Raw genomic sequence first — 27,801 nt, forward strand, 5'->3', positions numbered from 1 at the left:
GGAAAACGTTAATATTCTTACCACAGAAGACTTCAAAGAATAAAACTCAGGAAGCTTTGGAATGGTAGACTCAGAAGCACTTACAGTGAAACATTCCATTTGCATTTCTCAAATATACATGTAAGAACATAAATGTAGTACTCAAAAATATTAAGATGCCATGTTTTAAATCTCTGTAGGATGTAAGGGCCACTCAGGTTTTCCAATTTTATTTGAACACAAAATATTTAATTTTGTATGTAGAAGGTAAGAGGTAATTATTGGCATGAAATAGAAGAAATTGGTTTACATTATGCATAAAGAAAGCAAAATTACAATTGCCAGCCTACTCATGAAAATCTTTAATGTTTATACTGATGCATATATGAGTGCTTATCATCAAAGTGTGCAGTAAAAAAACAAAACGGCAGCTTAAGAAAGTTCCAGTGTTTCAAAGAAAGCACTTTTTTAAATGTAGTACATGTAAGAATATTTAGTTATATCATAAAATAAATGCAGCACTGTAAGATAAAGGAAGACTATTATACATGGACTTTTGGCCTTCCCCCTGCTTCATGCTGCAACCATCTTTAATCAGCCAAACTTAATCTCAACAGTTCTAAGAGTTTTTATTTTTATTTTTTTCTCCTATTCAGTTCACATTTCAGGCTGTTCAGGAGAGGCCTGTGATTCTGGTGATTCAAATCGCTGGTGAAAGTTTGTTCTCTGTTTCCTCAGTTTTTCAGGAGCTTTTCTCCATAAAATGATCTCCTAGTAAAAGAAATACAAGATAACAACAAATCAATGTTCTCATATTATGCCTTAAATTTTCATCATGAAAATGCTGCCATTTCTATTTTAACCAAAACAAAATGAAATTCGTCCCTACTAAAGCCCTGATTGACTTACTTTCTTATAGTTCTAATCTTGGAATGTCCTTTCTGCGAACTCTGCCTCCACCAGCACACATGCACACTACCATCACCAATCTAATGTGGCACAAAATTCTAGCTACTACTGATTTAAAGAATAAATCTGGGGAGAAACCAAGATGGCGGCATAGATAAACAACTGAACTTGCTGCCTTGCACAACCACTTTAACCTTTTGCACTTGGATGTCAAGTGTGACTCGACATGGTTAGCATCGGTAGCAGCTCGAGAAAAAAAGCAAGCGAGTGCAAAGGGTTAAAACTACAACTAAAAGACAAAACGGACATCATCCAGAACCACAGGAAGGCTGGCTGAGTGGAAATTCTACAACTAGAAGGGAAGAGAAAAGCACACTGAGACTCGGAGGAGCTGCGGAAGTAAAGTGCAGAGGTACGCAGGCACGCACGGAGAGGGCTGGCAACTGAGTACACGGCTGTCTTTTTCAAGCAGGAGGGAGACACAAGCTCCTGAATGCTCTGAACTCCAGTTCCGGGCGAGACTCTGGGGACCCAGACTCATACGGGGAGAAGCTGGACTGTCTAGCAGCGGGCGAAACTCGAGGGTGGCTTTCTCTCAGAAGTGCTTGCAGCAATTACCGAGGGACACGGAGACCTGGGGGCCTCTTAGGGCAGGGCTGACAGGAAGCCACTGCTGTTTGCTCTGCCCTGAGACTCCGTCCCATCCAAGCTGTGCACAGAGGCTTTTGCATATGAATGGCCTGGTCCTTTGAAATCTAAACTTACCTAACAAACTGCAACTGAGTCAGAGAGACCCAGAACATCCAAAAGAAGGTCCAAGGCCCCACAGCAGCTTGCATTTTCACAGCTAGGCCTCATCTGGGCACCTCCAAAACCCAAACAAAGAAGAGGACTCTGCAGATCTCTCTGTAGCTCCTGCTGGGTGGCCTCAGACAGAGGCTAAATTAGCACCTCCTTGGAGATCCAAGAGCCAGTGTACCCAGGGGTCAGTGTAGGACTATCCAGATTACAACTCCTCAGATCCATAAAGGACACACTCAGGGGGAAGACTCAGTGAGCACCAAAGCCCCACTGAAGCAAGTCTTGCCTCATAAGGGTGTCTCCAGCACAGAAGTTCTCCCATGGTAGACACAGCTGATCCTCACAGCCAATTGGCCTGGAGGTCAATTCCCCCCAGTGATACCAACAACAATCAAGGCTTAACTACAACAAGATATGCACACAGCCCACAAAGGGGTGCACCAAGAGTGTCCACCTCAGGTAACTGGGGAGGCTGAGCCACTGGGCCCTATAGGACACCTAGTATACAAAGCCACTCTATCAACACAGGGAAGCAGCCAAAATGCGGAGACAAAGAAACAGGTCACAAATGAAAGAAATGGAGGAAAGCAAACCACTGGATATAGAGTTCAAAACCACGGTTATAAGGTTTTTTCAAGAATTTTCTAGAAAAGGCTGATAAATTTAGTGAGACCCTCGAGGATATGAAAAAGGACAAACTAGAAATTAAGCATACACTGACTGAAATAAAAAATAATATACAGAGATCCAACAGCAGACTAGAGGATCCCAAGAATCAAGTCAAAGATTTGAAATACAAAGAAGCAAAAAACACCCAACCAGAAAAGCAAAAAGAATCCAAAAATATGAAGATAGTGTAAGGAGCCTCTGGGACAACTTCAAGCGTACTAACATCCAAATTATGGGGGTGCCAGAAGAAGAGAGAGAGCAAGATACTGAAAATCTATTTGAAGAAATAATAACAGAAAACTTCCCCCACCTAGTGAAAGAAATAGACCTAGAAGTCCAGGAAGCACAGAGAACCCCAAACAAAAGGAATCCAAAGAGGACCACACCAACACACATCATAATTAAAATGCCAAGAGCAAAAGACAAAGAGAGAATATTAAAAGCAGCAAGAGAAAAACAGTTAGTTACATACAAGGGAGTACCCATACGATTGTCAGCTGATTTCTCGACAGAAACTATGCAGGCCAGACGGGAGTGGCAAGAAATATACAAAGTGATGAACAGCAAGAACCTACAACCAAGATTACTCTACCCAGCAAAGCTATCATTCAGAATTGAAGGGGAGATAAAGAGCTTCACAGATAAGAAAAAGCTAAAGGAGTTCTTCACCGCCAAACCAGTATTATATGAAATGCTGAAAGGTGTTCTTTAAGAAGAGGATGAAGAAGAAAAAGGTAAAGATAAATATTATGAACAACAAATGCATATCTATCAACAAGTGAATCTAAAATTCAAGTGAATAAAAAGTCTGATGAACAGAATAATCTTGCGAATATAATAGAATCGGGAGAAAGGGGTGTGGGGGGTGCGGGAAGAGACTGGACAAAAACTGTACACCTATGAATGAGGACGGGGGGGCGGGTAAGGGCATGGGGTGGGGTGAAAACTGGGTGGAGGGGAGCTATGGGAGGAAAAAAGAGGAACAACTGTAATAATCCTATCTAATAAAGAGGGAATATGCTAATTGACCATCACTCCATCACAAAGATGGCTGCACCCACAGCTGAAGCCAAGTTCCCATAAGGAGCCTTAACGAGCAATCAGCAGGGACCAGAGGCTACACCCTCCCCCACCCCCGTAGGGCTTGACAGGGGACCTGAGGCCACAACCCCCACCCGGCAGAGCTTGACGGGAGACCTGAGGCCATGCCCCCCACCCGGCGGGGCTTGATGGGGGACCTCAAGGTGCGCTTCCCGTCCTGGTGCTGGGCTAGGGGACCTCAGGCTGCTCCCTCTGCCCCAGCGCCAGGCTGGGGGACCTCAGGCCACGCCCTCCACCAGGTGGGGCTTGACAGGGGACCTCAGGCCATGCCCCCCACCCAGCAGGGCTTGACAAGGGACCTCAAGGTGCACCCCCAGTGCTGGGTCAGGGGAATTCAGGCCGTGCCCTCCACCCCAGCACCAGGCCAGGGGACCTGAGGCTGTACCCACCCCTTACTGGCTGGGCTTGACAGGAGACCTCAGGCCGTGCCTCCCGCCTTGGCACTGGGCCAGGGGACCTGAGGCTGTGCCCCTGCCTGGCGGGGCTTGACAGGAGACCTCCACCCAGCGGGGCTTGACGGGGGACCTCAAGATGCACCCCCCAGTGCTGGGTCGGGGGAACTCAGGCTGCACCCCCCGCCCAACGGGGCTTGACGGGGGACCTGAGGTTGTGCCCACCCCCACCTGGTGGGGCTTGACGGGGGACCTGAAGGCATGCCCCCCGCCCTGGTCTAGGCTGGGGGACCTCAGACAATGCCCCCGTCCTGGCGCTGGGCCAGGGGACCTGAGGCTATGCCCCCTGCCCAGTGGGGCTTGGCAAGGGTGGGACTAGCCAGGTCTGGATCTAGCCCAATGGGGGCAGGGGCCGGCCGGGTCTGGGTCTCATGCGATTTTGAGGCGCATGTGGGTGGGTGGGGACTTGACTCTCTGATAGGAGGAAGGTTTTCATTTATATTTTACTAATTTTCTTTCATCTCTGACACTTCTATGATAGAGAAAGGGCAAATAGCAATATTAAATTATTTCCTCTAATTAATCCCCTTTTAATGTGCACGAATTTCGTGCGCCGGGCCACTAGTCTGTACAATAAAGATTTAAAAACAAAAACAAGCCGAAACTGGTTTGGCTCAGTGGATAGAGGGTTGGTCTGCGGACTGGAAGGTCCTGGGTTCGATTCCGGTCAAGGGCATGTACATTGGTTGTGGGCACATCCCCGGTGGGGGGTGTGCAGGAGGCAGCTGGTCGATGTTTCTCTCTCATCGATGTTTCTAGCTCTCTATCCCTCTCCCTTCCTCTCTGTAAAAAATCAATAAAATATATTTTAAAAAAAGAAAGAAAAACAAAAAAAAGAATAAATCTGTTCTTTGGTTTGCTGTTCCAACGCCCTTATCCAAGTTCAAGCCCTGTCACTTCAGTCTTCGATACTAAAATACCTTTTGGTAGATCAATGCCTCACTTGCCTGAGGCTCCTTTCTAATTCATCCTTCCTATCACTACCAGATTAATCTAAAACAGTGCTTGGATTGCTCAATAGTTCTCAGTGCCTACAGGACAACCTCCAAGCAGGCATTCAAGGTCCTCCAAAACCTTTATCCAATATACAACATCACTCCCTTCCCTCTCTACATCCCCATCCCCCACCAGCCAAACTGAGTTACTCTCTGCCACCAACACACTCCAAATAAGCTTGCCCTGTATCTTCCCCTATATATTTTTCAACACTATTCCTCAGCATATCTAAACCTGGCCCCAACCAATCTACCCTGAGAGCTCTTCTCTTCTGAATTCCTAAAATTGTTTTCTACATAAAGCCATGACAGGCTGTTTTGGGGATTGTTGTTTTTTTAACCAACATCAGAATTTAAACATCCAAATGAATGCCCATGGGAAGCAATATACTTATTCAGCAGAGTCACAACTGATTTGGAAATTGTAAATTTCATGTAATCTATTTTAAAATTATAAATTACCTATGTTTAATTACACAGTATATAGAATGGAATAAATTTTGTCTTCTAAATTACTGTCAAACTATTAAGTTTTCTGTTATTTAACTTAGATAATTTTTTCCCATATATGTGCAATGTATAAACCTTGAGGCTAATCCATGTTTATATAAAAGGTAGTTTTTGTATTCTTCATAGTACTCAGCACAAAATAATTTCTAATTCGTTTTGAACACTCAACTGACATGCAAATACTTAGTAATCTGGTTCAGAATACAAAAAAATAAAATTCTAGCCTGGCCGGTGGTGCAGTGGTGGAGTGTTGACCTATGAAACAGGAGGTCACCCTCTGACTCCCAGTCAGAACACAAGCTGGGATTGCAGGCTTGATCCCCAGCAGGCAGCTGATCAATGATTCTCGTCATTGATGTTTCTATATCTGTCTTATATATTTTTAAAAATTCTAATCACAGCCTTAGCCAGTTTGGCTCAGTGGATAGAGCATCAGCCTTCAGAATGAAGGGTCCCAGGTTTGATTCTGGTCAAGGGCATGTGCCCAGGTTGCGGACTCGATCCCCAGCAGGAGGTGTGAAGGAGGCAGCCAATCAATGATTCTTCTCTCATCATTGATGTTTCTCTCTCTCCCTCTCTTTCCCTTCCTCTCTGAAATCAATAAAAATATATTTTTAAAAAATTCTAATCACAATCTTCATTCAAAATTCACCAAAGGCTTTGATTTTGAAATGAGAACAAGTTTTGTGATAAACATTTTATATATAAAAGTATTAAATTTGGGTCATCTCATGGACATTTATAATAGAATAAGAAAATAAGGGAAACTCCAAAATCCATCAAGTTAATTCAGTCATTAAAAATGTTAATGGAAATTTATATTAATAAAGGAAAGATGTTCAAGACACTGCTGAGTGAAAAAGTAAAGAACATGCTTTATGTGTTCTAAACACATGCACAATTTTGTCTGGAATATTAGAATTTTTGATGACCTTTACTTCAATTTGTTCTTTATTGCCTGTTTCTTTGTTTTTTCTGTGTGTGCTGTTTTGTTTTTTTACAAATAGCGGGTATTGCTTTTATAAAAAACAAAACTCTTGAGAAAAATAAAAGCCCTGCTAAATTGTAGCCCATTCCAGAGTCTTGTAGAATGATTGGGACGAGATCTATCACAATACAATTCCATTCATGCCTACTTCCTTATCATACTGACAGGTTTTCACTTACTTATTATTAACCCACTTGCTCAGTATAATAAAACTTAGAAATATGAGTTTGTCCAGGTGTTTTTATAACTGCCACTGAACAAAATACCAGCCTGGGTAGCACAATACCTGCTGCTTGAAGTACCTTCTGTCTTCCTCATCAACAAGGACCAGATTCAAAAAGTACCTTACTGAAAATTTTTTGTTCACATCTCTCATTGTTGGAGTTGGGTCATATCCCGCTAAAAATAGTCTTATTGGAATTGATTCACCTGAAAGAAAAGCAATTTCCACTCAATTCTAAAAGATTATTAAATATAGTCACATAACCAGAACTAATCTTTATAGAGAAGATACCAATGCTTCCATTCCTCCTGAGTGGGCAGCATAAGTAAAACTTTAAACCAGGGTTTCTCAGCCTTGGCACTATTAACATTTTGAGCTTGTTAATTCTTTGGTGTGGGTAAGGTCCTATGCACTGTAAGAAGTTTAGCAGCATCCCTGGCCTCTACCCACAAGATTCCAGCAGCATTTCCCAAGTGTGACAACCAAAAATGTCTCCAAGTATTGCCAAATCTCCTAGGGGTGGGGGTAGTGAGCAGGGAGGGGTGATGGTGGCAAAACTGCCCCTAGATGAGAACCACTGTTCTGGCGCCAGAATGCCTAAATTCTAATCCCAACTCTACCGTCTACTGGATACATGACCTTCACCAAATTACTTAACAATTCTGTTTCGAGTTCCTCATACGTGAAATGGGAACCAATAACACCCATCTTATAAAGACTTTGTTAAGACTACTAGTATATGGGTTAACACTAGATATAAAAGGCTTAGAACAGTGCCAGCAGGCAAGTGCTGCTTTAGTGGTTTTATCTTCTGTTTTCACTAAGTTTACCATAATTTCTAATCATGTGTGTAAATTCTTGTATACTTATTACTAATTTATCCAAAGCAACAAACATGTTCAGAATGATGACATACCTTTATTACAAAAAAAAAAAAAAAAAAAGGTTGCTATTCAGATTCTCATGGCTTCTCTTTGCATATTGTTTGGAATCTTTTTATATAATAAATTTCTTGTACACATCTATTTCCTGAGATATAAAACGCATCGTTTTATATAAAAATTTGTGACTGCTGGAATTTTACAAAGTAATATTGCATAATATAACAGCACACACACAGGGGCCTGGAGTCAGAAAGCACTGGGTTCAAACTCCAACTCTGCAATGATTAGCTGCTGAAGGAAACCAGATATGTCACCACAAAATATGCCTCTGACATTATTTTGAGCCAAAGGCAATTAAGCAGCAGCAAAAGCAGAAATGCCTCTCCCTTTTCTGCCTAAAGGCAGGATACAAATTTTCCTTTAATGGAGACAGATTCATCAGCCCAGGGATGGCACCAAAGGAATCATCAGTTTCCTCCCATGTATTTACACTCCCCCCCCCCCCCCCCCCCCCCCCGGTTTGCTGCCCTTAGGAGCCTAAAATTTACTTTCTTTGTCTAGTCATTGCTGTCCAAATTTACTGTCCTTCTGAAGATGCTATATTATAAACTGAAATTCTAAGCCACCACTTTGAGTTATGTTTTGTTGAGGTTTCTCCTGCACAATGTGCACTGCATACGTTAAGCAAACTCTCTTCTTCTCTTAGTAATCTTTTTGTTCAACAGTCCCAGCTAAAAATCTAAGATGGGTAGAAGTCAAGTTCTGCCTCCTCTACACTATCACCTTTAACAGGTTTTTTAACCCCTCTGCATCTTGGTTTCATCTGTGACAGAAGGAATACCACCACCCAACTCAAAGGGTGGCAGCGAACTTTAGAACACCTGGCAGTAGAGTTGGCACTCAATAAACAATAGCTACTTTTTGAAGTAATTACTAACAGAGTTAGAAAAAGCCAAAGGCATACATTTAAAATGATAAATATTGGCTTTATTATTTTACACACTGAAGATTATCTAGTAATGAAACCTGCTTATATTCTTGGGGGCTATAAGGACTCTAGAATCCCACAGGAATTAATGCTCACCTATATTTCACCTTATGTTCAGCAAGAATCAAAAAGATTTACAGAGAGGAACTATTATAACAGACTACAATAAAAATATTACAAATTCAGAACTAGAGAAGATATGCATGCCTTCTAAATTCTAAATGTAAACAGTAAAAAAATTAAACCTTATTTCAGACTATAAAGTACTATTATAATCTTCTCAGTATATATACAAAGATGATCTTGAAAACCATCATTAAAGAAAATCATTTTAAGAATTCACAAAGATTCTTATACTACGTAAATACTTTCAAACAAAACTGTCATGAACACTGCTGTTTGCACTACCTATAACACAAAAGAAACAAATGAAAAGTGTTACCTTTGACTGGTGCACCATCCATTATTTCATATTTAGCAATTGTTTCTGTTTCTGTTGTGGTACTGGGTCCTAGTGCAATAATGTAAATGATATTAAATATTTCCATAATATAATTTCCAGTTCTTCTCATTTTCCTACTATATTTTAGTACTAATTTATCTTTCTATTTTGTGAAAATGTTGACCATTCTTTTTTTTTTTTTAATTGATTTCAGAGAAGAAAGGAGAGGGAGAGAGAGAGAGAGAAACATCAATGATAAGAGAGAGTCATTGATCGGCAACCTCCTGCACACACTACAATGGGGATCGAGCCCACAACCCGGACATGTGCCCTGACCAGGAATCAAATGGTGGCTTCCTGGTTGATTCCAGGTATCAAACGGTGGCTTCCAACCACTGAGCCACACATGCAAAGACTAAAGTCTATTCTGGATTATGACTATAGATTATTTTTTAAAATTTTCTAGAATCAAACAATTTTTAATACTCAGAAAAAATGTTTCAATAAACAATTTTTAAAACAAATGGGAACTTGAAGTTTGGTTTTAATGTCTTTAAATAACTAACTTTTTAAAAAATATGTTTTATTAATTTTTTACAGAGAGGAAGGGAGAAGAGAGAGTTAGAAACATCGATGAGAGAGAAACATCGATCAGCTGCCTCCTGCACACCTCCCACTGGGGGATGTGCCCGCAACCAAGGTACATGCCCTTGACCGGAATCGAACCTGGGACCCTTCAGTCTGCAGACCGACACTCTATCCACTGAGCCAAACCGGTTAGGGCAATAACTAACTTTTTATTAGCAAGTGAAACATAGAGATTAAGAAATCATAAATGTTTATCATTATGATTACCAATTATACATTCTTAAAAAGTGTTACCTAAAATTATTTTCAGCCAAAAAACTAACAGAGCTAAAGGGGACAAACTAAATCTATATACTAAACAAAATTAAAAAGCAGTTTATGAACCAATAAGTGATTTGGGGACAACTGGTCAGCCATCTGGAAAAAGTAAAGTTGGATCCATACTTCATAGCTTACATCAAGACAAATTCCAAATGATTTAACAATTTAAACAAAATCCCTAAACTATAATGTATTATTTTAGTAAAATCAAGCTAAGAAAATTCTTAGAACCTCTGTGTGAAAAAGAACTGTCATAAAACCCAAAGTCCATAAAAAGAAAACCTAATAAACTAAATAAATATCAAGAACTTCTACATGGCATAAAGCACCATAGCAAGACAATCTGGGGAAATTTTTTTTTTTCTGCTCTTAACAGAAAAAGATATTGATTTCCCTAATACATAGTTTCTACAAATATGAAAAGACTAGTAATCCAATGGAAATGGGGCAAAGGATTTGGATAGGCAGTTTATAGAAGAAATACAAATGGCTTTTATACATATGAAAAGATGCTCACCCTCACCCAGAATGAGCAAGTTAAATTCAAGTAACAATGGAAAACTTCTTCCCCCTACTCATGAGATCAGCTAAAAATGTTATAACCTTGTGCTGGTGAGAATAGAGGGGGGAAAAGGCACTCCCTACATTCATTGCTGGTAGATGCAAATTGTTACAAACCCTAAAGAGGGCAAACTGGTATTGTGTATCAAAATTAAAAATGAATATACTCTTTGAAATAGCAATTCCACTTCTAAGATTTTATCTTGCACACACATATACACACACACAGGCAAAATGACATTAACTGAAGCACTTTTTGTAATAACAGAAGACTGGAAACAACCTGTATGCATACCAATAGCAGAGTGGTTAAATACTAGTACATACATCGAATGGAATACTATAAAAAAAGATGAAGTGTTCTTTCTTATGTATTGATAGGGAAGATCTCTAAGATACATTACTAAGTGAAAAAGCACGTGTGTATTGTATGTAACCATTTAACTGAAAAGGGGGGCTATAACACAGAGGAACTTACATATAAATGCATAAATAGAAGGAATTATTTCATTTAATTTTTATTTTTCAAAATGAACAGCTGGTGAGACGAACCTGTTGTTCACGCATCTTTACCAGCAGCTGGGACACCCCCACCTTTGGTGTTTCTGGTGTAAACTACTTGAGCTGTGATTTGAAACTAGATCATTGTTTGTGCTACTGATTTTTATAAAGAGAAGGGAAGTGGGTGGGGAGAGAGAGAGAGGGCGGGGGCGGGGGGGAGTGGGGGGAGGGAGAGAGAGAGAGAGAGAGGGAGAGAGAGAGAGAGAGAGAGAGAGAGAGAGAGAGAGAGAGAGAGAGAGAGGGGATTGAGACATTGATTTGCTGTTCCACTTATTTATGCATTCATTGATTGCTTCTTGTATGTGCCCTGAAGGGACATCGAACCTGCAACCTTTGCTTAACTGAGTACCTGCCATGGCGGGAAACTAGTAAGTCCTTTACTAAGGAGCTCCTTAAGGGCTGCCCTGGCCAAGGAACCCTGGATCTTCAGTCTTTCAAGAGATAACAGTGGGCTTATAAGCTTGTAGTTGGGAACTTCCTTACAGTTTGTCATATGTCACTTTGTCAAACAAGACAAGGTTATTGAGCTTGGCCCGAACTTTGCCTTTGGACCATTTCTTTTGGCCTTGCCCCCAGATTTGTCTTTCTTGGCCGACTCTCTAGCATCTTCCTTCTTCTTGTTGTCCTTGGGCTGCATAGCAAAACCAGAAGAGCAGCTGCTACGATAAAATGTTGGGCAAAAAGAAAGTCTAGAAGGCCGAAACCGGTTTGGCTCAGTGGATAGAGCGTCAGCCTGCAGACTGAAAGGTCCCAGGTTCGATTCCGGTCAAGGGCATGTACCTTGGTTGCGGGCACATCCCCAGTGGGGGGTGTGCAGGAGGCAGCTGATAGATGTTTCTCTCTCATCGATGTTTCTAACTCTCTATCCCTCTCCCTTCCTCTCTGTAAAAAATCAATAAACCATATTTAAAAAAAAAAAAAGTCTAGAAGGATTTAAAAACTTACAAATGTATTACCTATGAGCAGCTGGAGTACAAAAATAGAGGACATTTTTTACTGAACAGTGTCTTATACTCTATTTTTGAACCATGTGAAATTTTTTTAGTTACCTGCAGTCAACCATGGTCCAAAAATATTAAATGGAAAATTCCAGAAATAAACAATTCGTAAGTTTTAAATTGCTCGCTGTTCTGAGTAGCATGATGAAATCTCGTGCAGTCCCACTCCATTCTGCCTGGGACATGAATCATTTTTGTCCACTGTATCCACGCTATATAAGCTGCCTGTTCGTCACTTAGTACACATGTACACACACAGGCAGTGCTTGGTGTTGCAGTGCTTGTGTTCAAGTAACCCTTACAGTACCTTACACTATGTCACCATGCCTACATCATTCAGCTCCCTTCATCCCATCACATAGGCATTGTAGCATCTCACATGATCACAAGAAAGGTAAATACTGTACAGTAAGACATTCTAAGAGAGACACATTCAGATAATTTTATTATAGTATAATGTTATAATTGTTCTTTATCATTCATCTCTTACTATGCCTAACTTATAAACTTTACCATAAATCTGTATGCATAGAAAAAAAAAGTATATATAGGGTCCAGTACTATCTGTAGTTTCAGGCATCCACTTCAGTCTTGAAATGTATCCCCTAGCCCCTGGCCAGTGTTGGTCACTGGTTAGAGCGTCGACTCCTGCACCAAAGGGGTGTGGGTTCAATTCCCGGTCAAGGGTACATGCCTGGGTTGCAGGTTCAATCCCCAGCCCCAGTGGGGATATGTTCAGGAGGCAACCAATCAATTTGTCTCTCTCCCACTGATGTCTCTTTCTCTCTCCCTCACTCTCTCTCTCTCCCCCCCTCCCTCCTTTCCACTCTCTCTAAAAATCAATGGAAAATATCCTCAGGCGAGGATTAACAATAATTAATGAATTAGTTAATTAATTAGTTAAAATGTATCCCCCATGGATAAGGGGGAACTACTGTATTCAAAAATCAAATTAAAAAAAACATAAATGAGTGACTTACTGCCAGCAATATTAAGTTATCAAAGTTAATATCTAATATGAATTTTACGTTCAAATAATATTTTAAGATTTTAAAATTTCAACTAAACAGGAATTTTCATTCAAATACTCTTTCAACTTACCAATTCCTGTGATCTCTTTTTTGATCAGTTGTAACTCCATGTGTTGGATTTTTATTCTTACTAATAAGAAGTAAATTTTTCCAACAATCACATCCTTTAAATGATACCTTTGGAGGAAGAATATATCTCACTTATACCAAATATTTAAAAAACAAAGAAAAAGAGTAAAATAAGTCCTGAAAGGCTTTGTTAGACATCTTTAGATTAATAGCTATGTAAGAATACCATTTTGACTATTCATATTGTTTAATGTTCCTCTTTTTCAAAAAAGTATTAATCATTTTACAGTGTGTGCTGCTTAATGATGGGGAAATGTTCTAAGAACACATCATTAGGGGACTCTGTTGTGCAAACATCATAGGGTGCACTACACAAACCTAGATGGTATAGCCTACACACTGAGGTTTATGGTATACCACTGTTGTATATGAGGTGTGTTGCTGACCAAAATGTTGTTATGCAGCACATTAACTGTACTATAAAAATAAGGACTCAAACTTTTACTTCACTTCAATACATCTCAAAAGGAAGAATTAGCCCAGGGGTCCTCAAACTTTTAAACAGGGGGCCAGTTCACTGTCCCTCAGATCGTTGGAGGGCCGGACTATAGTTTAAAAAAAAACTATGAACAAATTCCTATGCACACTGCTAAGTCGGCTGCTAAGCAGGACAGGCAGCAGCGGCAAAAACACCCGGCGGGCCAGATAAATGTTCTTGGCGGGCCGCATGTGGCACGCGGGCCGTAGTTTGAGGACCCCTGAGCCTGATTACTGTTCCTTACCCAGAGGTTAACTTAGTTTCCAAAGAACTTAAGCATGGAAAACTAAGATTCTTATGCTTGAAATATTAATTTGGTGTATGAAGATGTTTTTGAACAAAAACTGTACACAAGAGTTTAGTGTCATTGTTACTCTGAGTGCTAGAATAGTGTAGCTAACAAATCACCTGGCCTCAAAGAGAAACTCCCTAGTTGAGTTTGTTGCTGTAATATCTAATAATCAAAGATCTTTCACCCTAACCGGTTTGGCTCAGTGGATAAAGCGTCAGCCAGCAGACTCAAGGGTCCCAGGTTCGATTCCGGTCAAGGGCATGTACCTTGGTTACGGGCACATACCCAGGGGGGAGTATGCAGGAGGCAGCTGATCGATGTTTCTCTCATCGATGTTCTCTCTATCCCTCTCCCTTCCTCTCTGTAAAAAATCAATAAAATATATTTTAAAAAAGATCTTTCCCAAGTACCTTGAAATGAAGTGGTAATAAACTGGGAATTCCTACAATACCCAACGGTCTTTATAAGCTTTCTCCCAAATAATATCCCAGGAGTTAACTAATGCAATTATGTCAGTCTGAAAAGAGGATCCCAGTGATAAGTTTTTAGGTCCTAAACTATCTAATAATTTTATCAACAATATAATTTAAGACTCTGAAGGATATATATCACATTTTCAGTGATAAAAAACTGGGGAGTGGCCCTAGCTGGTTTGGCTCAGTGGATAGAACATCAGCCTGCGGACGGAAGGGTCCCAAGTTCGATTCCAGGTCAGGGCACATGCCCGGTTTGCAGGCTCAATCCTTAGTAGGGGGTGTGCAGGAGACAACCAATCAATGATTCTCTCTCATCATTGATGCTTCTATCTCTCTCACCCTCTCCCTTCCTCTCTGAAATCAATAAAAATATATTTTTTTAAAAAAGAAGGAACACTCTAGTAATATACATACATGGTCAATTGATTGTCAATAAAGTTGCAAAGACAATTCTTTAAAAAAAAAACTGTGGAGTGGCAACTAATAAAAATCATGTGAGAAGAGTGTGCAGGAAGGAGATAAAAGAGTGTATACATCCATTTCTTCAACAAATAAACTTTAATGAAAAAAATTTAATGAAAAAAATAGGGGGAAACCTATAAATTACATTTAAGAGTCAACCAACCAAATTCAATGTGTTTGGATGCACTGGATATGAACAAATCTTGTTTGAATTCTGATTTGAACAAACCCTGCATGAGACAATTTACGGAAATGTGAACACTGACTGGGTATGTGAAGATATTAATGAATTATTAGTATTTCTTAGATATAAGAGTATAGTCACATTAAAAATGATAATTTTTTAAAATCTACCTTTTCTTTTTTTTTTATTTCAGAGAGGGAGAGATAGAAACATCAATGATGAGAGAATCATCGATGAGCTGCCTCCTGCACGCCCCCTACTGGGAATCGAGCCTGCAACCCCGGGCATGTGCCCTTGACCAGAATTGAACCTGGGACCCTTCAATCCGCAGGCCAACGCTCTATCCACCGAGCCAAACCGGTTTCGGCTGATGTTTCTATTTCTCCCTTTCCCTTCCTCTCTGAAATCAATAAAAATATATATTTTTTAAAAAGAGCCCATTTCTATAAAAATACAACATATATAAACATATACACCTCTCCCTTTTACATAGAAAAATATATGAGAATATATTAATTGTGGTTAAATGGTAAAAGTGAAAATTTGTGATATTTTTATTTCCCTTGACTTTCCCTCATTATCAAAATTTTCAATAATGACAATATATTTATTGTTTATGTTGTCAGAAAAAATGTATTTTTGTTTAGTTTTTAAAAAATGACCAGGCTAAAATGATGTCGGGCCAGTAAAATAAATTTTTAGACATAAGGTTTAGTTGCCTTCTGAGATCGTAAGATGCTCTATAAAAAATGACCAAATGGAAATTTACTAGGAATAGAATATGAAAAACACTTGCACTGAGTCAGAAGCCAGAACAAACTCCTACTAAAGTTTATTTCAGCTCAGAGTTTCTGTTGGTCTGTTAACAGCAGATTCATGTCAATTCTACCCTCATTTTGACCAATTTACAAAAACCTGAAAAGATTACTTCTTAATTTTCCCTGAACATTTAAGCTGTTTGTGAAAGGTACTTACTTTGATTTATTATATTCAAATTCTATGTGTAAACAATCTTCAATGCCCACTTCCATCTTAATAGAGTTGTTAACATCAGGGTAGGTAGCAAGCTGGTGAACAATAAGATCATATTCTTTTACCAAGTCTGTCAGTCTTCTTACTATTGTCACTTTAAGAAAATACCTATAAAGTTAATAGAAAAGTCAAGTTAAATATCCTATAAGTTTCAGTGTTTTAAAAAACCAAACATTAACTGTTTACTCAGCTTTCTCCTTGCTAGAAATCTTTTGGGATCAACTTCATTTATTTCATGAAGGAATTCTAATTTTTAAATAAATGCCCCCACCATGAAAACAAAACAAAAAAACAAAACACAACAGTTCAATTTTAAGACTAGTGTACATACTTTTTAGATGAATTTGGAGTGCTAGCATCAAGCCTACTGGAGGAAATCTCTCTAGACCACTCCTTAATCATACAGTAAATGAGATCTGTTGGGAAACTAATGGATTTAGAGGGTAATCCATTTACACAACAAATAAAGTACCTAAGGAACAATTCATATAAACGAAGTATATGACTAAGACTTCTCATAATGGGGTTCTCTAAATCTATAATGATAGGAGGCTCTTATTATCTCAGAAGATTAGCATTAGCCAGACAAAACAAAATATTTGACAAAATTTCTAAAAACCTTAAGTCTTCCAGTCCAGAATTATAACAGACGTTCTATTAAGACATTCAGCGGCAACCATTATTTTGTAGTTTTGACTCTGTCTACAGTTCCTAATACACCTAATTCATACCTCAAGCGGACATTGGCACCGATGTAAGATTCATATGGCTTTTCAACTTGCATAAATTCAAAATCATAACTTCTGCTCTGGGTCAATTCTCCAGGTAAGGCTAGTTCTTTCACTAGGTTTACAAATTCGTGAGTATTACTCTTGTCATTGAAAAGTTCTAAGAAATTTTAAAAAGCAAAAGACCAATTATATTTAGTATCATTTCATTAAAACTCAAACTTCTACCTCCAAAGCAAATAAAAATAAATTCATTCCTTTAATGTAGTGAGGGTTTGCCCAATATGAAGCTAACTTAAGACAAATTTCCAGCAATTATTTGAACTTCCTCCCTTCGAGGCAAAAAGTGTTTTATTCTTTTGCTTTGTTAGGCAAATTGATAAAACTATAATATACAAAAAACTAAAATCAACTATCAGTTAATTACTATAATTTGCTCAAGTATAATCTCATCAAGAATAGATAATGTGAATAAGCACCCATCCATTCCAATTATGATACTTTAAAAATATACAATAAAACTTAGATTTAAAACCTAGCTATATATACAGTATTATAAAGACCTATTTCCTCTTTCCTGAATCTGCAGTACCAAAAATTTATAGTTATACTGCTAAATCAAGAATGTCTCTAAAATATATGTATGGAAATGTACACAAGTTGATATAGGTCAATAAGAAACTACATCTTTCCTTTCACACAGAATTTTCTGTTGACAGATGAGTGGCTACAGGCACACACTAGATTAGGAAGACAAATGGCATGGGTAATTAGAAAGTGATGGATGAAGGTGACATATAATTGTGAGTAAAGCTGGTGAAAAAAATTGAGGCAGATAGAAATTTCAATGAGTCAAATAATTTAGCTGAATTATTTTTCAAGGCTGGTAGGTTACATAACTCCTTTCATGTTTAGTAATTAATTTTAACAATAAAAGCAGATGAGTCAAACAATTCAAAGAAACATGATTTAATGTTTATAAAATAATTCCTTTTATTAAACAAAATCAATTCCTTCTACAAAGCTAAACTCTAATTTAATTATTTAAGTGCTAAATTCAATCCTCTTCAAACTCAGTTATCAAAGAAAAAAAGTAATACTATTTTTACAACTCACCAATTTGACCTACAAATTCAATTCTAATTCCTTGGTGTTCTAGCCTCTTTCCAGGTTGCTTAAAGGCTAGGTTTACCTGCCAAAACATGAAATTTTACGAGATGTTAATCCTTTGAATGGGCCTACCAGTTGATTCCTTCCAGATGAAAGCAATGTGTAAGAATTTCAGGTATTTATTTCTGAAGTTTGAGACACCACCAAATACCTAAATCATGACTACAGAACATATAACTTACTCAGATACAATCACTAATGAACCTATTACTTACACATACCCTTAGAATTTCTGCTTTTTTAGGAAGAAATCCTTCTTATATCTGGAGAACTAGAAATATTTAATCAAAAAAGGGGGAAAACTTTCAACTATTCAAATGTGTTTTCTAGTCAAATAGTTATACAATCCTACAACAAAAGCATTTTAATGTAAGGTAATCATTAATTCCAAGAATTGATCTAAAAGATCACTTGCAGCCTTTTGTAACCAAGATTATCTTGTTACTAGAGGCCTGGTGCATGGGATTCGTGCACTGGTGGGGGCATGGCCTGTGGGGATTGCCCGCTGTAGGAGCTCCGCTCATCCCAGTCAGCCATCAGCCAAGCGGCTGTGGACCCGCCCTCTGAGCAGCTGCTCCCTGATCTAGCATCTTTGTGGAGCCAGAGCACTCGCCTCTCCAGGGAACCCGGTCAGGGCAGGCCCAGGGACAATAGCACTGAGAGGCAGCGGAGTAGGCCTCAGTCCTGCAGCGGCCTTGAACCCGCCTCCAAGCCTCCAGGGTCAGCTCCACCAGCCCAGAGGCAGCGCTGCACGGCCTTCAGGCGTCCAGAGGAGGCAGCAGGGAGAGGGGAGGAGGAGCCTGGGGCAAGGAGGTGACGATGGCAGCCCCGGTTCCTGTCCATCGGCCCAGGGTTTGCAGTGGGAGCAGCCGCTCATCCCAGTCAGCCGAGTGGCGCTCCCACTGTGGCAGTGCACTGACCACCAGGGGGAGCTCCTGCATTGAGCATCTGCCCCCTGGTGGTCAGTGTGTGTCATAATGACTGGTCAAGCAGTCATTCTGGTCGTTCCGCCATTTGGTCACTGGGCTTTTATTATATAGGCTAATTCCTAACCTTAAAAGCAATGCTTCTGTTCTGTGTGTGCTACTCATCTTAAAAACATACTAGTAATGTCTAAAGATTTAAATTTTGAATATGATTTGTCTTACATACTTATGAGATAAAATATATAATCTCAAAATCCCAAAATTCATCTCTGCCAAATGAAAATCTTAATTTTTTTTTCACAATTGGAACACATTTTTAATAGTTTTATTATTTGCTATATATCACTAGCCTAAGTTCATACCAATACATGCCCAATTCTGGAACAGGTTATACCTTTCATCCTATTAAAAATCTTAATTTTATAAAATCTTAATTTGACAAAATATCTGTAAAGTACCGTATTTTCTGGCGTATAAGACGACTGGGCGTATGATTATCCTGGGTTAAAAAGTCGTCTTATACGCCAGAAAATACGGTATGTAAAAGGATTTCAAAAAAGACATAAAGCAATACAAAGACTTAAGAAATTACCGTATTTTCCGGCGTATAAGACAACTTTTTAACCCAGGAAAATCTTATATGCCCAGTCGTTTTATACGCCAAAAAATACGTTACACGCATATTAAAATAAAATTCCAAATGTTTAAGGATTAGCTAATAAAAACAACATATTCTTTACTATAGAAAATATTGGTAATGTGACTCTTTAATGCTTTTTTCCCAACAATGCTTCTAAAAAGATAATGGAAATCAAGGACCAATAAAAAAAAAAAAAAAAGAGGTCCAATTACTTAATTAAAATAATCACTCTTCTCTATCTTTCATATTTGTAACTAGGATGAGTTAGTTACTTGCCTTCCAAATTAATATCTCAGAAAAAGAATAATTAAATTGTGGTACATCATATAATGAAATATTATTAAAATTTAAAAATAATATGGTCAAAGAATTTTTAATGATGTGGGAAGATGTGCATGATATGTTACATGAAGGAAGCATGGTCAAACTGTATACAACTATAATGCCAATTATATTTTTTAAAATTACAGAAAACAAATTCTCTTAACAGCAGCTACTTTTGGATTATAATTTTGTTTTCTTCTTGGTAGTTCTCCAGGGTTTTTTCCCGTGAGTGTGTGTGTGTGTGTGTGTGTGTGTGTGTGTGTCTGAGACCCCTCACCCCTTACCACCCGCCTACAGAGGAGGTGGGAGAGACTCCCACCACCACCACTACGCTCGCCAGATGTGACCCTGGCTTCTGGCTGAGCAGCACTCCCCCTGTGGGAGCGCACTGACCACCAGGGGGCAGCTCCTGCGTTGAGTGCCATGGGGTGATCGGTGCCTGACGGCCAGGGGAAGGGACCGAGAGGTTAGCTGTTCCTGCTCGCTCGCCAGCCCTGCCCCTTCCGCGGGTGGCCATCAGGCAATCGGAACCTGCCAGGTGGGGAAAGAGACCAAGAGGTGGTCAGTGCGCCTCATAGTGACTGGTCCAGCGGTCATAGGATAGAGGTCTGGTGCACAAGTGGGAGCCCCGGATCGGGGTGGGGGGGTCCCCGCTGGGGGGCAGGGCCAGCCTGGACGAGGGGCCGCCGGGGGTTTGCAGGCTGGCTCTGCCCCCAGCAGGGACCTCCACCCCAATTGGTCACGTGGCCAGCCTGTAAACCGCCCACGGCCCCTCGCCCAGGCTAACCATGCCCCCGATCAGGGTGGGAGTCCCCACTGGGGGCAGGGCCAGCCTCGGCTTGGGGCTGCCAAGGGTTGGCAGGCCAGCCACACCCTCAATTGGGGTGGGGGTCCCTGCTGGGGGGGCGGGGCTGGCCTGGGCTTGGGGCCACTGAGGGTTTGCAGGCTGGCCCCACCCCCCAATCAGGCTGGGTTCGCTGGCGCAGTGGGCGTCATAGCAACTGGTCGTTCCGGCATTACGGTCGCTGGCTTTTTATATATATATAGATTTTAAGCCTAATTCAAGCTACTGAGGAATCTGAAGAATCCCAGAATAGGAAGGCATAATTAAGTATACTGGTTTAAAAGCTATTCTGCAATGGAGCATAGAAAAATAAGTGAAATTATGGTAGTGAGCTGGGCTAAAGAATTTTAACACCAACTCAGTGTATTATTTTTTAACGTTTATTATAATTTCAAACTAACAGAAAAGTTGCAAGAACAGCACAGGAAATCTCACATAACCTTTACTCAGACCCATCAGATGTGCTTATATTTGGTCCCATATGCTTTATCATCTTCCCTATATGTACACATATGCATGCATATATACATACTTTTCTTCATAACCAAGAATAAATTGGAGACATCATGCCCTTCTACCCAAAACGCTTCATGTGTACCTGCTAAGAAAATGGACTTTCTCTTACATAATCACAGTACAATTATCAAAACCAGGAAAGTTTAACATTCCATAGTCTATATTCAAATTCCATCAACTGTCCTAATAATGTACTTTATATCCTTTTTTCCTGCTAGCCAGGCTCCAATCCAGTTTCACACGTTACATATAGTTACCAGAGGCCCGAAGCACGAAGATTCGTGCAAGAATGGGCCTTCCTTCCCCTGGCTGCTGGCACTGCCTTCGCTCTGGCCGGGGGCCACCTTTCCACCTTCCCAAGCTGCCCAGAGGCCCGGAGCAGCTGGGGCGGTGCAGAATGCCTGTGTCCCGCCCCCAGCCGCTCGGCGCCTGTGTATGCAAATTAACCCGCCATCTTTGTTGTGTTAATTTGCATACTCACTCCTGATTGGCTGGTGGGCGTTGCGAAGGTACAGTCAATTTGCATCTTTCTCTTTTATTAGTGTAGATGTCTCTCAGTCTCCTTTAATCTAGAACATTCCTCAGTCATTGCCTTTCCTGACCTTCATGTTTTTTAAGAATACAGGTCAGTTACCATATAGAATGTCCCTCAATTTAGGCTTGTTTGATGTTTTATCAGACTCACCTTTTACACTTTTGGCAAGAACACCACAGAAGTGAAGTTGTGTCCTTCTTAGTGTATCTTATTAGGAAGCACATGATGCCAGTTTGTTCTAATACTGGTGATGTTAACTATGATCACTTGGTCAAGGTAACCCTCCAAGTTTCTCCAATTTAAAATTACTATTGTCCTTTTGCTATGAGTAAGTAACCACAGTAGACAAACTTGGGACTATCTATCCTATATAATAAAAGGCTAATATGCAAATCTACCGAATGGTGGAATGACCGATCGCTATGATGCGCACTGACCACAAGGGGGCAGATGCTCAACACAGAGCTGCCCCCTGGTGGTCAGTGTGCTCCCACAGAGAGAGCATCACTCAGCCAGAAGCCCTGCGCTGGGCTCATGACTGGTGAGCGCAGTGGCGGTGGTGGGAGTCTCTCCAGCATTCGCAGCAGCGCTAAGGATGTCCGACTGCTGGCTTAGGCCTGCTCCCCGGGGCACATCCCCTGAGGGCTCCCAGACTGTGAGAGGGCACAGGCCTGGCTGAGAGACCCTCTCCCCTCCGAGTGCATGAATTTCATGCACCAGGCCTCTAGTATATATATAAAAGCCTAAGAGACTGTTCAACCAGTAGCTATGATGCGCACTGACCACCAGGGGGCAGACACTCCGATCGGTAGGTTAGCTTGCTGATGGGATCCGGCCTATCGGGACTGGGCGATTCCCAGTCAGGGCATATGCCCAGGTTGATGGTTGAGTCCCCAATCGGGGTGCAGGAGCCAACCAATGTTTCTCCCTCAGATTGATGTTTCTCTATCTCTCCCTCTCCCTTTCTCTCTCTCTAAAATCAATAAAAAAATGTTTTTTTAAAAAAGGAAATAATCTTATCCTACAAAATTTTGGAGAAAAATTTATGTATATAGACGTCTGTATTACCAAAGATATGGTGACACATTGTAAGCCATATGAAAAAAATGAGAAAAAAGAAAAAGAAAAACTACTTAAATATCCAAAAATAGGAAAATAGTGCCCGGCTGGCATGGCTCAGTGGTTGAGCATCAACCTATGATGCAGGAGGTCACGGATCAATTCCCGGTCAGGCCATATGCCCAGTTTGTGGGCTCGCTCCCCAGTGTGGGGCATGCAGGAGGCAGCCAATCAATGACTATCTCTCATCATTGATGTTTCTCTCTCTCTCTCCCTCTCTTTTCCTCTCTGAAATCAATAAAAACATATTAAAAAGAAAAAAGTATGCTTAATATACTATATATACATAAACATTAATTAATTAATGCAGAGACTAGGAAGAAGCACACTCAAATTTTAACAGTGAATTCTTTCCAGATGATGGCATTATAGTTATTTTATTTTCCAAATTGTTTAATATGTGTCTATATTACTTTAATAAGCAGGGAAGAAAAACCTCTCATATTTTATACTAAAAAAACTATTTCAAGTGTTTTATGGCTTGACTTTGTCTACGGTATTACCATTCCTAAGTATCACAGACTAATGACTTGATTCCCTAAGGTATAAGAATCCTATACATTAAAAAAAAGAATCTTATACATCACTTGATAAGGAAAAGGAAAGTGAAACCTTATAGAAGGTATTATAAATGTATCTGACCATGCAGAGACACATTCCAAACATACTCCTCCACAGGGTACCAAGAAATGAGAGATACAATGGTAGTAGTACAGAGATAAGCTACAAAGAATGAGAAAGAAAGATTTACAAAGGTATACTAGGGAATTATCCTTAATCTCTATAACTCAACAAATTTTGCATGGATTGCAGCCCCATTGGAGAAACTGTCAGAAGCAGATAGTCACAAACACAAAATTTTGCACACAATTTAATTTAAACTCTGTCGCTGTAACTCTTCTAGTTTAAGAATCTTTCCTGTAAATGTTCTAATAAAGCAAGGTTTTTAGCTGACCCTCCAAAAAAAAAAATTCCATCTCTAAAAGATCATTCATATTTAGAAACAGCAGATACCACTTTGGTGACTAATTCTAGCATCCTACAAACAAACGATTTACCTTTCCTGAAACAGATTCCCCATCATAGAAAAGATAGTGTTTTTCTACTTTGCCATCTTCAGTTTTCATTTCCGCCATTTTCCTGGTTTCCCCATCATTAAGGACAACATCAATCTCACAAATGGGACCAAAAAAGCCGCCAAGAAAACTCTGAAATAAAAGAAAAATGCTCATAATGATCATGTTTTCTCAGTTGCTATGTTTTATAATTCAAATTTAATTACCTATGACCTACAATTAAAGAGACTGTAAATCTGTGAATTCATAGGAAATAAGAATTTAAATTTAACACAATAATGTAAATACTGTTAATACTGTACACTAAATAATTTAAGATAAATTCATGTTAAATTTTTTACAATAAAAAGACAAAAACTACACAAATTTAAACATGCTATAATTTTAATCATTTACATACATAACCACTATAATCAAATACATATACCAGAAATCTAAAATCTGCATTGAAGTTATCTTTAGTTATACTTCTATAAGGTTCTTTCATTATAGCAGAACCCATAAATCCAAATTACTTGTACAAATCCAAATGAATTATTATGGTGTACTACTTTCTGTAAAATCTACTTCTATATAAGACTGAACAAGAAGTGTTACATTGTGTAAGCCCTTGGAATAAAACTGGGTCTAATGGAAGAGAAAAATTAAATTTCTGTGAATTTTTCCAAAGAAAATGTATAAGCCTTGTTCTGTAAATCCTGAATATGACAGACTATAAGGGACAAAGATCAATTGCTTTTGATTGTCAAAGCATACTAGTAATACAAAATCCATTAGTAACTCCAATAATCAGATTTAGTTGTGGATTATTTTTGTCATTTACAAAAGCTAGTTTTCTATTCTTTTAAAAAATTTACAGATAACAATCTCCTATCCTGTTTCCTATATCCCTTTTTACTCTGCCCTAACATCCAGAGAGATCGTTTAAAAACATAAATCTGATCATCGTTCTGTTTAAAATCCTTTAGTGTGCTGGTGATAGTATAAATGAGAACACCTATTTAAAAAATAGGTGGCATTATCTGGTAAAGCTAAACATATCCCATGACCCACCAATTACATCCCTAGGTATCTACCTAAACAGAAACTCTTATATACATGAACCAGGAGACAGTATAAGAATGTTCACAACCATCGCTGTTCACAATAGCCCCAAATAGTTAACAATCCAAATATACATTAACAAAAGAATGGATACATAAATTTGAGTCTATAGTCATACAGTGAGCAATGGAATGAGATACAGCCACAAACAAGCATGAATCTCACACATATAATGTCAAGTGAAAGAGGCCAGACACAAAAATACACACTATATGATTCCATTTATTAAGTCAAAAAAATGTAACACCCATTATAGTTCTAGAAGTCAGGAACTGGTTGGAGAAAGCACTAAGAGAACTTCTGGGTGCTGCTAGTCGTGTTCTGTTTGTTTTTAGCTGAGTGCTTTATACACAGGTATGTTCTACTTTGTGAAAATTCATCCAGCTATACACATATTTGTGCACTTTTATATAGCTAATGTTTACTTCAGTGAAATGTTTTTTTAAAATATATTTTTATTGATTTCAGATAGGGAGGGAGAGGGAGAGGTAGAAACATCAATAAGAATCATTCATTGGTTGCCTCCTGCACGCCCCACCCTACGGGGGATCGAGCCCGGAATCTGGGCATGACCTCCTGGTTCATAGGTCCATGCTCAACCACTAAGACACACTGGCTGGGCTGAAATGTTATTTCACACACACACACACACACACACACACACGCACGCACTATTTCCTCACATGGCCTACATATTATTTGGCTCTATCCATCTCTCCAGCCACACATGCCTCAACCGATCCAAGTTCATCAAATTTGCCACTCTCCTTCTTGACCTAGATCAAGTATCCTTAACCTAACTAATTCATCTTTTCAGTCTCAGTTTGACTCATGTCCATAAAGAGGCTTTCCCTAACTTCCTAATCAAAATTGGATTCTCCAAATTTAGATCTCACAACACCTACTTTTGATTATTCTGTACTTTTTCTTACTGTGTTGTTAGCTCATGTGAGAGGGGGTTTTTATCTACTTTCTTCACGCTGTATCCCCAATGCCATATTGTTAGCTAACATGAGTTGGGATTTTTATCTGCTTTCTTTAAAAAAAAAAAAAGTTTTACTGATTTTTAGAAAGAGAAGGGAGAGGAAGAGAGGTAGAGAGACATGGGTGTGAGAGATAAACATGGATCCGCTGCTTCCTGCAGGCCCCCTACTGGGGATCTGAAACCCAGGCATGTGCCCTGACAGGGAACTGAGGCGACGACACCCAACCAAACTGAGCCACACCAGCCAGGGATCCTAGTTAGCTTTTATATATATATTTATTTTATTGATTTCAGAGAGAGAGAGAAACATCAATGATGAGAGAGAAGCATTGATTGGCTACCTCCTGCACGTCCCCTGCTGGGGATCGAGCCTGCAACCCAGGCATATGCCATTGACAGGAATCAAACCTGGGACCCTTCAGTCTACAGGCCAACACTCTATCCACTGAGCCAAACAGGCTAGGGCTCCTAGTTAGCTTTTAATACCCGAAGTTTTAAATTCAAAACTTGCTCAAAATAGTGTATTTTCTCCGAAGCGCTACAGATTTGAGAATGTACAGCAGCTCAATATCAGTCATCTGATATTTACTAATTATGAACAATGTGTAAAAGCACTGAGCTGGGGTGTGTGGGGGTTGTGGTGTGTGTGTGTGTGTGTGTGTGTGTGTGTGTAGCAATTATGAAAGGGTAGAAGACAATGGCCTCATTTGAGTTATAACATAGAAGCAGGACAATGACATTTAATTTTCTCATTCCCCCTTAATATTTCCCCAGAGCTGCTTCCAGAAAAAATGAATTTGCCAAAGCCGGTTTGGCTCAGTGGATAGAGCGTCGGCCTGCGGACTGAAAGGTCCCGGGTTCGATTCCAGTCAAGGGCATGTATCTTGGTTGCAGGCACATCCCCAGTAGGGGGTGTGCAGGAGGCAGCTGATCGATGTTTCTCTCTCATCGATGTTTCTAACTCTCTATCTCTCTCCCTTTCTCTCTGTAAAAAATCAATAAAATATATTTTAAAAAATGAATTTGAAAACTATAAAAATTATCTTGTAAATAGGAAATACAATGGTAACATTTTTTCCACATACATATATTTAACACATAGAGCTGAACTTTGAATTTGAAGGCTGATATTAAAAGATCAAGTAATCAAAAATAAAATATCAAAATTGCCACTAATTAAAATGCAAAATAGACTTGAGTCTTATAAAACTTCCCAATTAACTAATAACATTATAATTAAACATAAGGATTATTTTGACACAATACATAAAAATTAAAAATATGTAGGAACTATACCATCCTTTATTTCCTGTATGCATTAAGTATTTCATAATTAAAAAGTAGACTTAATTTTCAACACAATCAAAAAACTAAGATTGGGAGAGATCAGAAGATATTTAAAAAACCCAGTATTGCATTTGCAGAATAACAACAGGTTGAAAAATAAAACTACAAAACTTTTAACAAGGTTTAATTGATGCCATGAGAATTTAGCACTGGGTTAACATCCAGTTTTTTTACACTAGGATATATAAAAATTAATTAGTCTTACTAAAAGCCTCCAGAAAATTGTGGATGTCTTACATTTAACAAGAAGACAACAGAGAGAAAAAAATACCTGAGAAAAAAATTATCTTTTTTTCTAAAAGGAGTTAAAAGAAAGGATTCTCTACCCAAAGTTTTGCTTTTGAAGTTTTTATTTCAAGGTGTGCATCTTCTGTTATTTCACACAAAAAGTCACAAAATTAAAATCTTTCAGCCTTGGATGGTTGGAGGGTGA

General features: G+C 39.3%; 1 protein-coding gene across 4 annotated transcripts in view; it reads right to left on the minus strand.

The window, feature by feature from the left end:
• Positions 1 to 324: 324 nt before the first annotated feature.
• Positions 325 to 27,801, minus strand: part of VPS26A (VPS26 retromer complex component A) — a 29,884-nt gene continuing 2,407 nt past the window's right edge. For 2 of the 4 annotated variants that reach the window (XM_008145436.3, XM_008145435.3), the window contains exons 2-9: positions 23,915 to 24,064; positions 17,899 to 17,974; positions 16,786 to 16,942; positions 15,998 to 16,162; positions 13,072 to 13,178; positions 8,942 to 9,010; positions 6,691 to 6,833; positions 325 to 750 (exon numbers count right to left, since the gene is read on the minus strand). In XM_008145436.3, the coding sequence (XP_008143658.1) occupies positions 637 to 750; positions 6,691 to 6,833; positions 8,942 to 9,010; positions 13,072 to 13,178; positions 15,998 to 16,162; positions 16,786 to 16,942; positions 17,899 to 17,974; positions 23,915 to 24,064 (981 nt within the window). In that variant the 3' untranslated portion in view covers positions 325 to 636. Of the gene's footprint in view, positions 751 to 6,690; positions 6,834 to 8,941; positions 9,011 to 13,071; positions 13,179 to 15,997; positions 16,163 to 16,785; positions 16,943 to 17,898; positions 17,975 to 23,914; positions 24,065 to 27,801 lie in introns of those variants that run through there. The other 2 variants (XM_054728774.1, XM_054728773.1) reach the window with 2 other exon arrangements.

This window comes from Eptesicus fuscus, chromosome 17, assembly GCF_027574615.1.
Source record: "Eptesicus fuscus isolate TK198812 chromosome 17, DD_ASM_mEF_20220401, whole genome shotgun sequence".
NCBI classification, from domain to species: domain Eukaryota; kingdom Metazoa; phylum Chordata; class Mammalia; order Chiroptera; family Vespertilionidae; genus Eptesicus; species Eptesicus fuscus.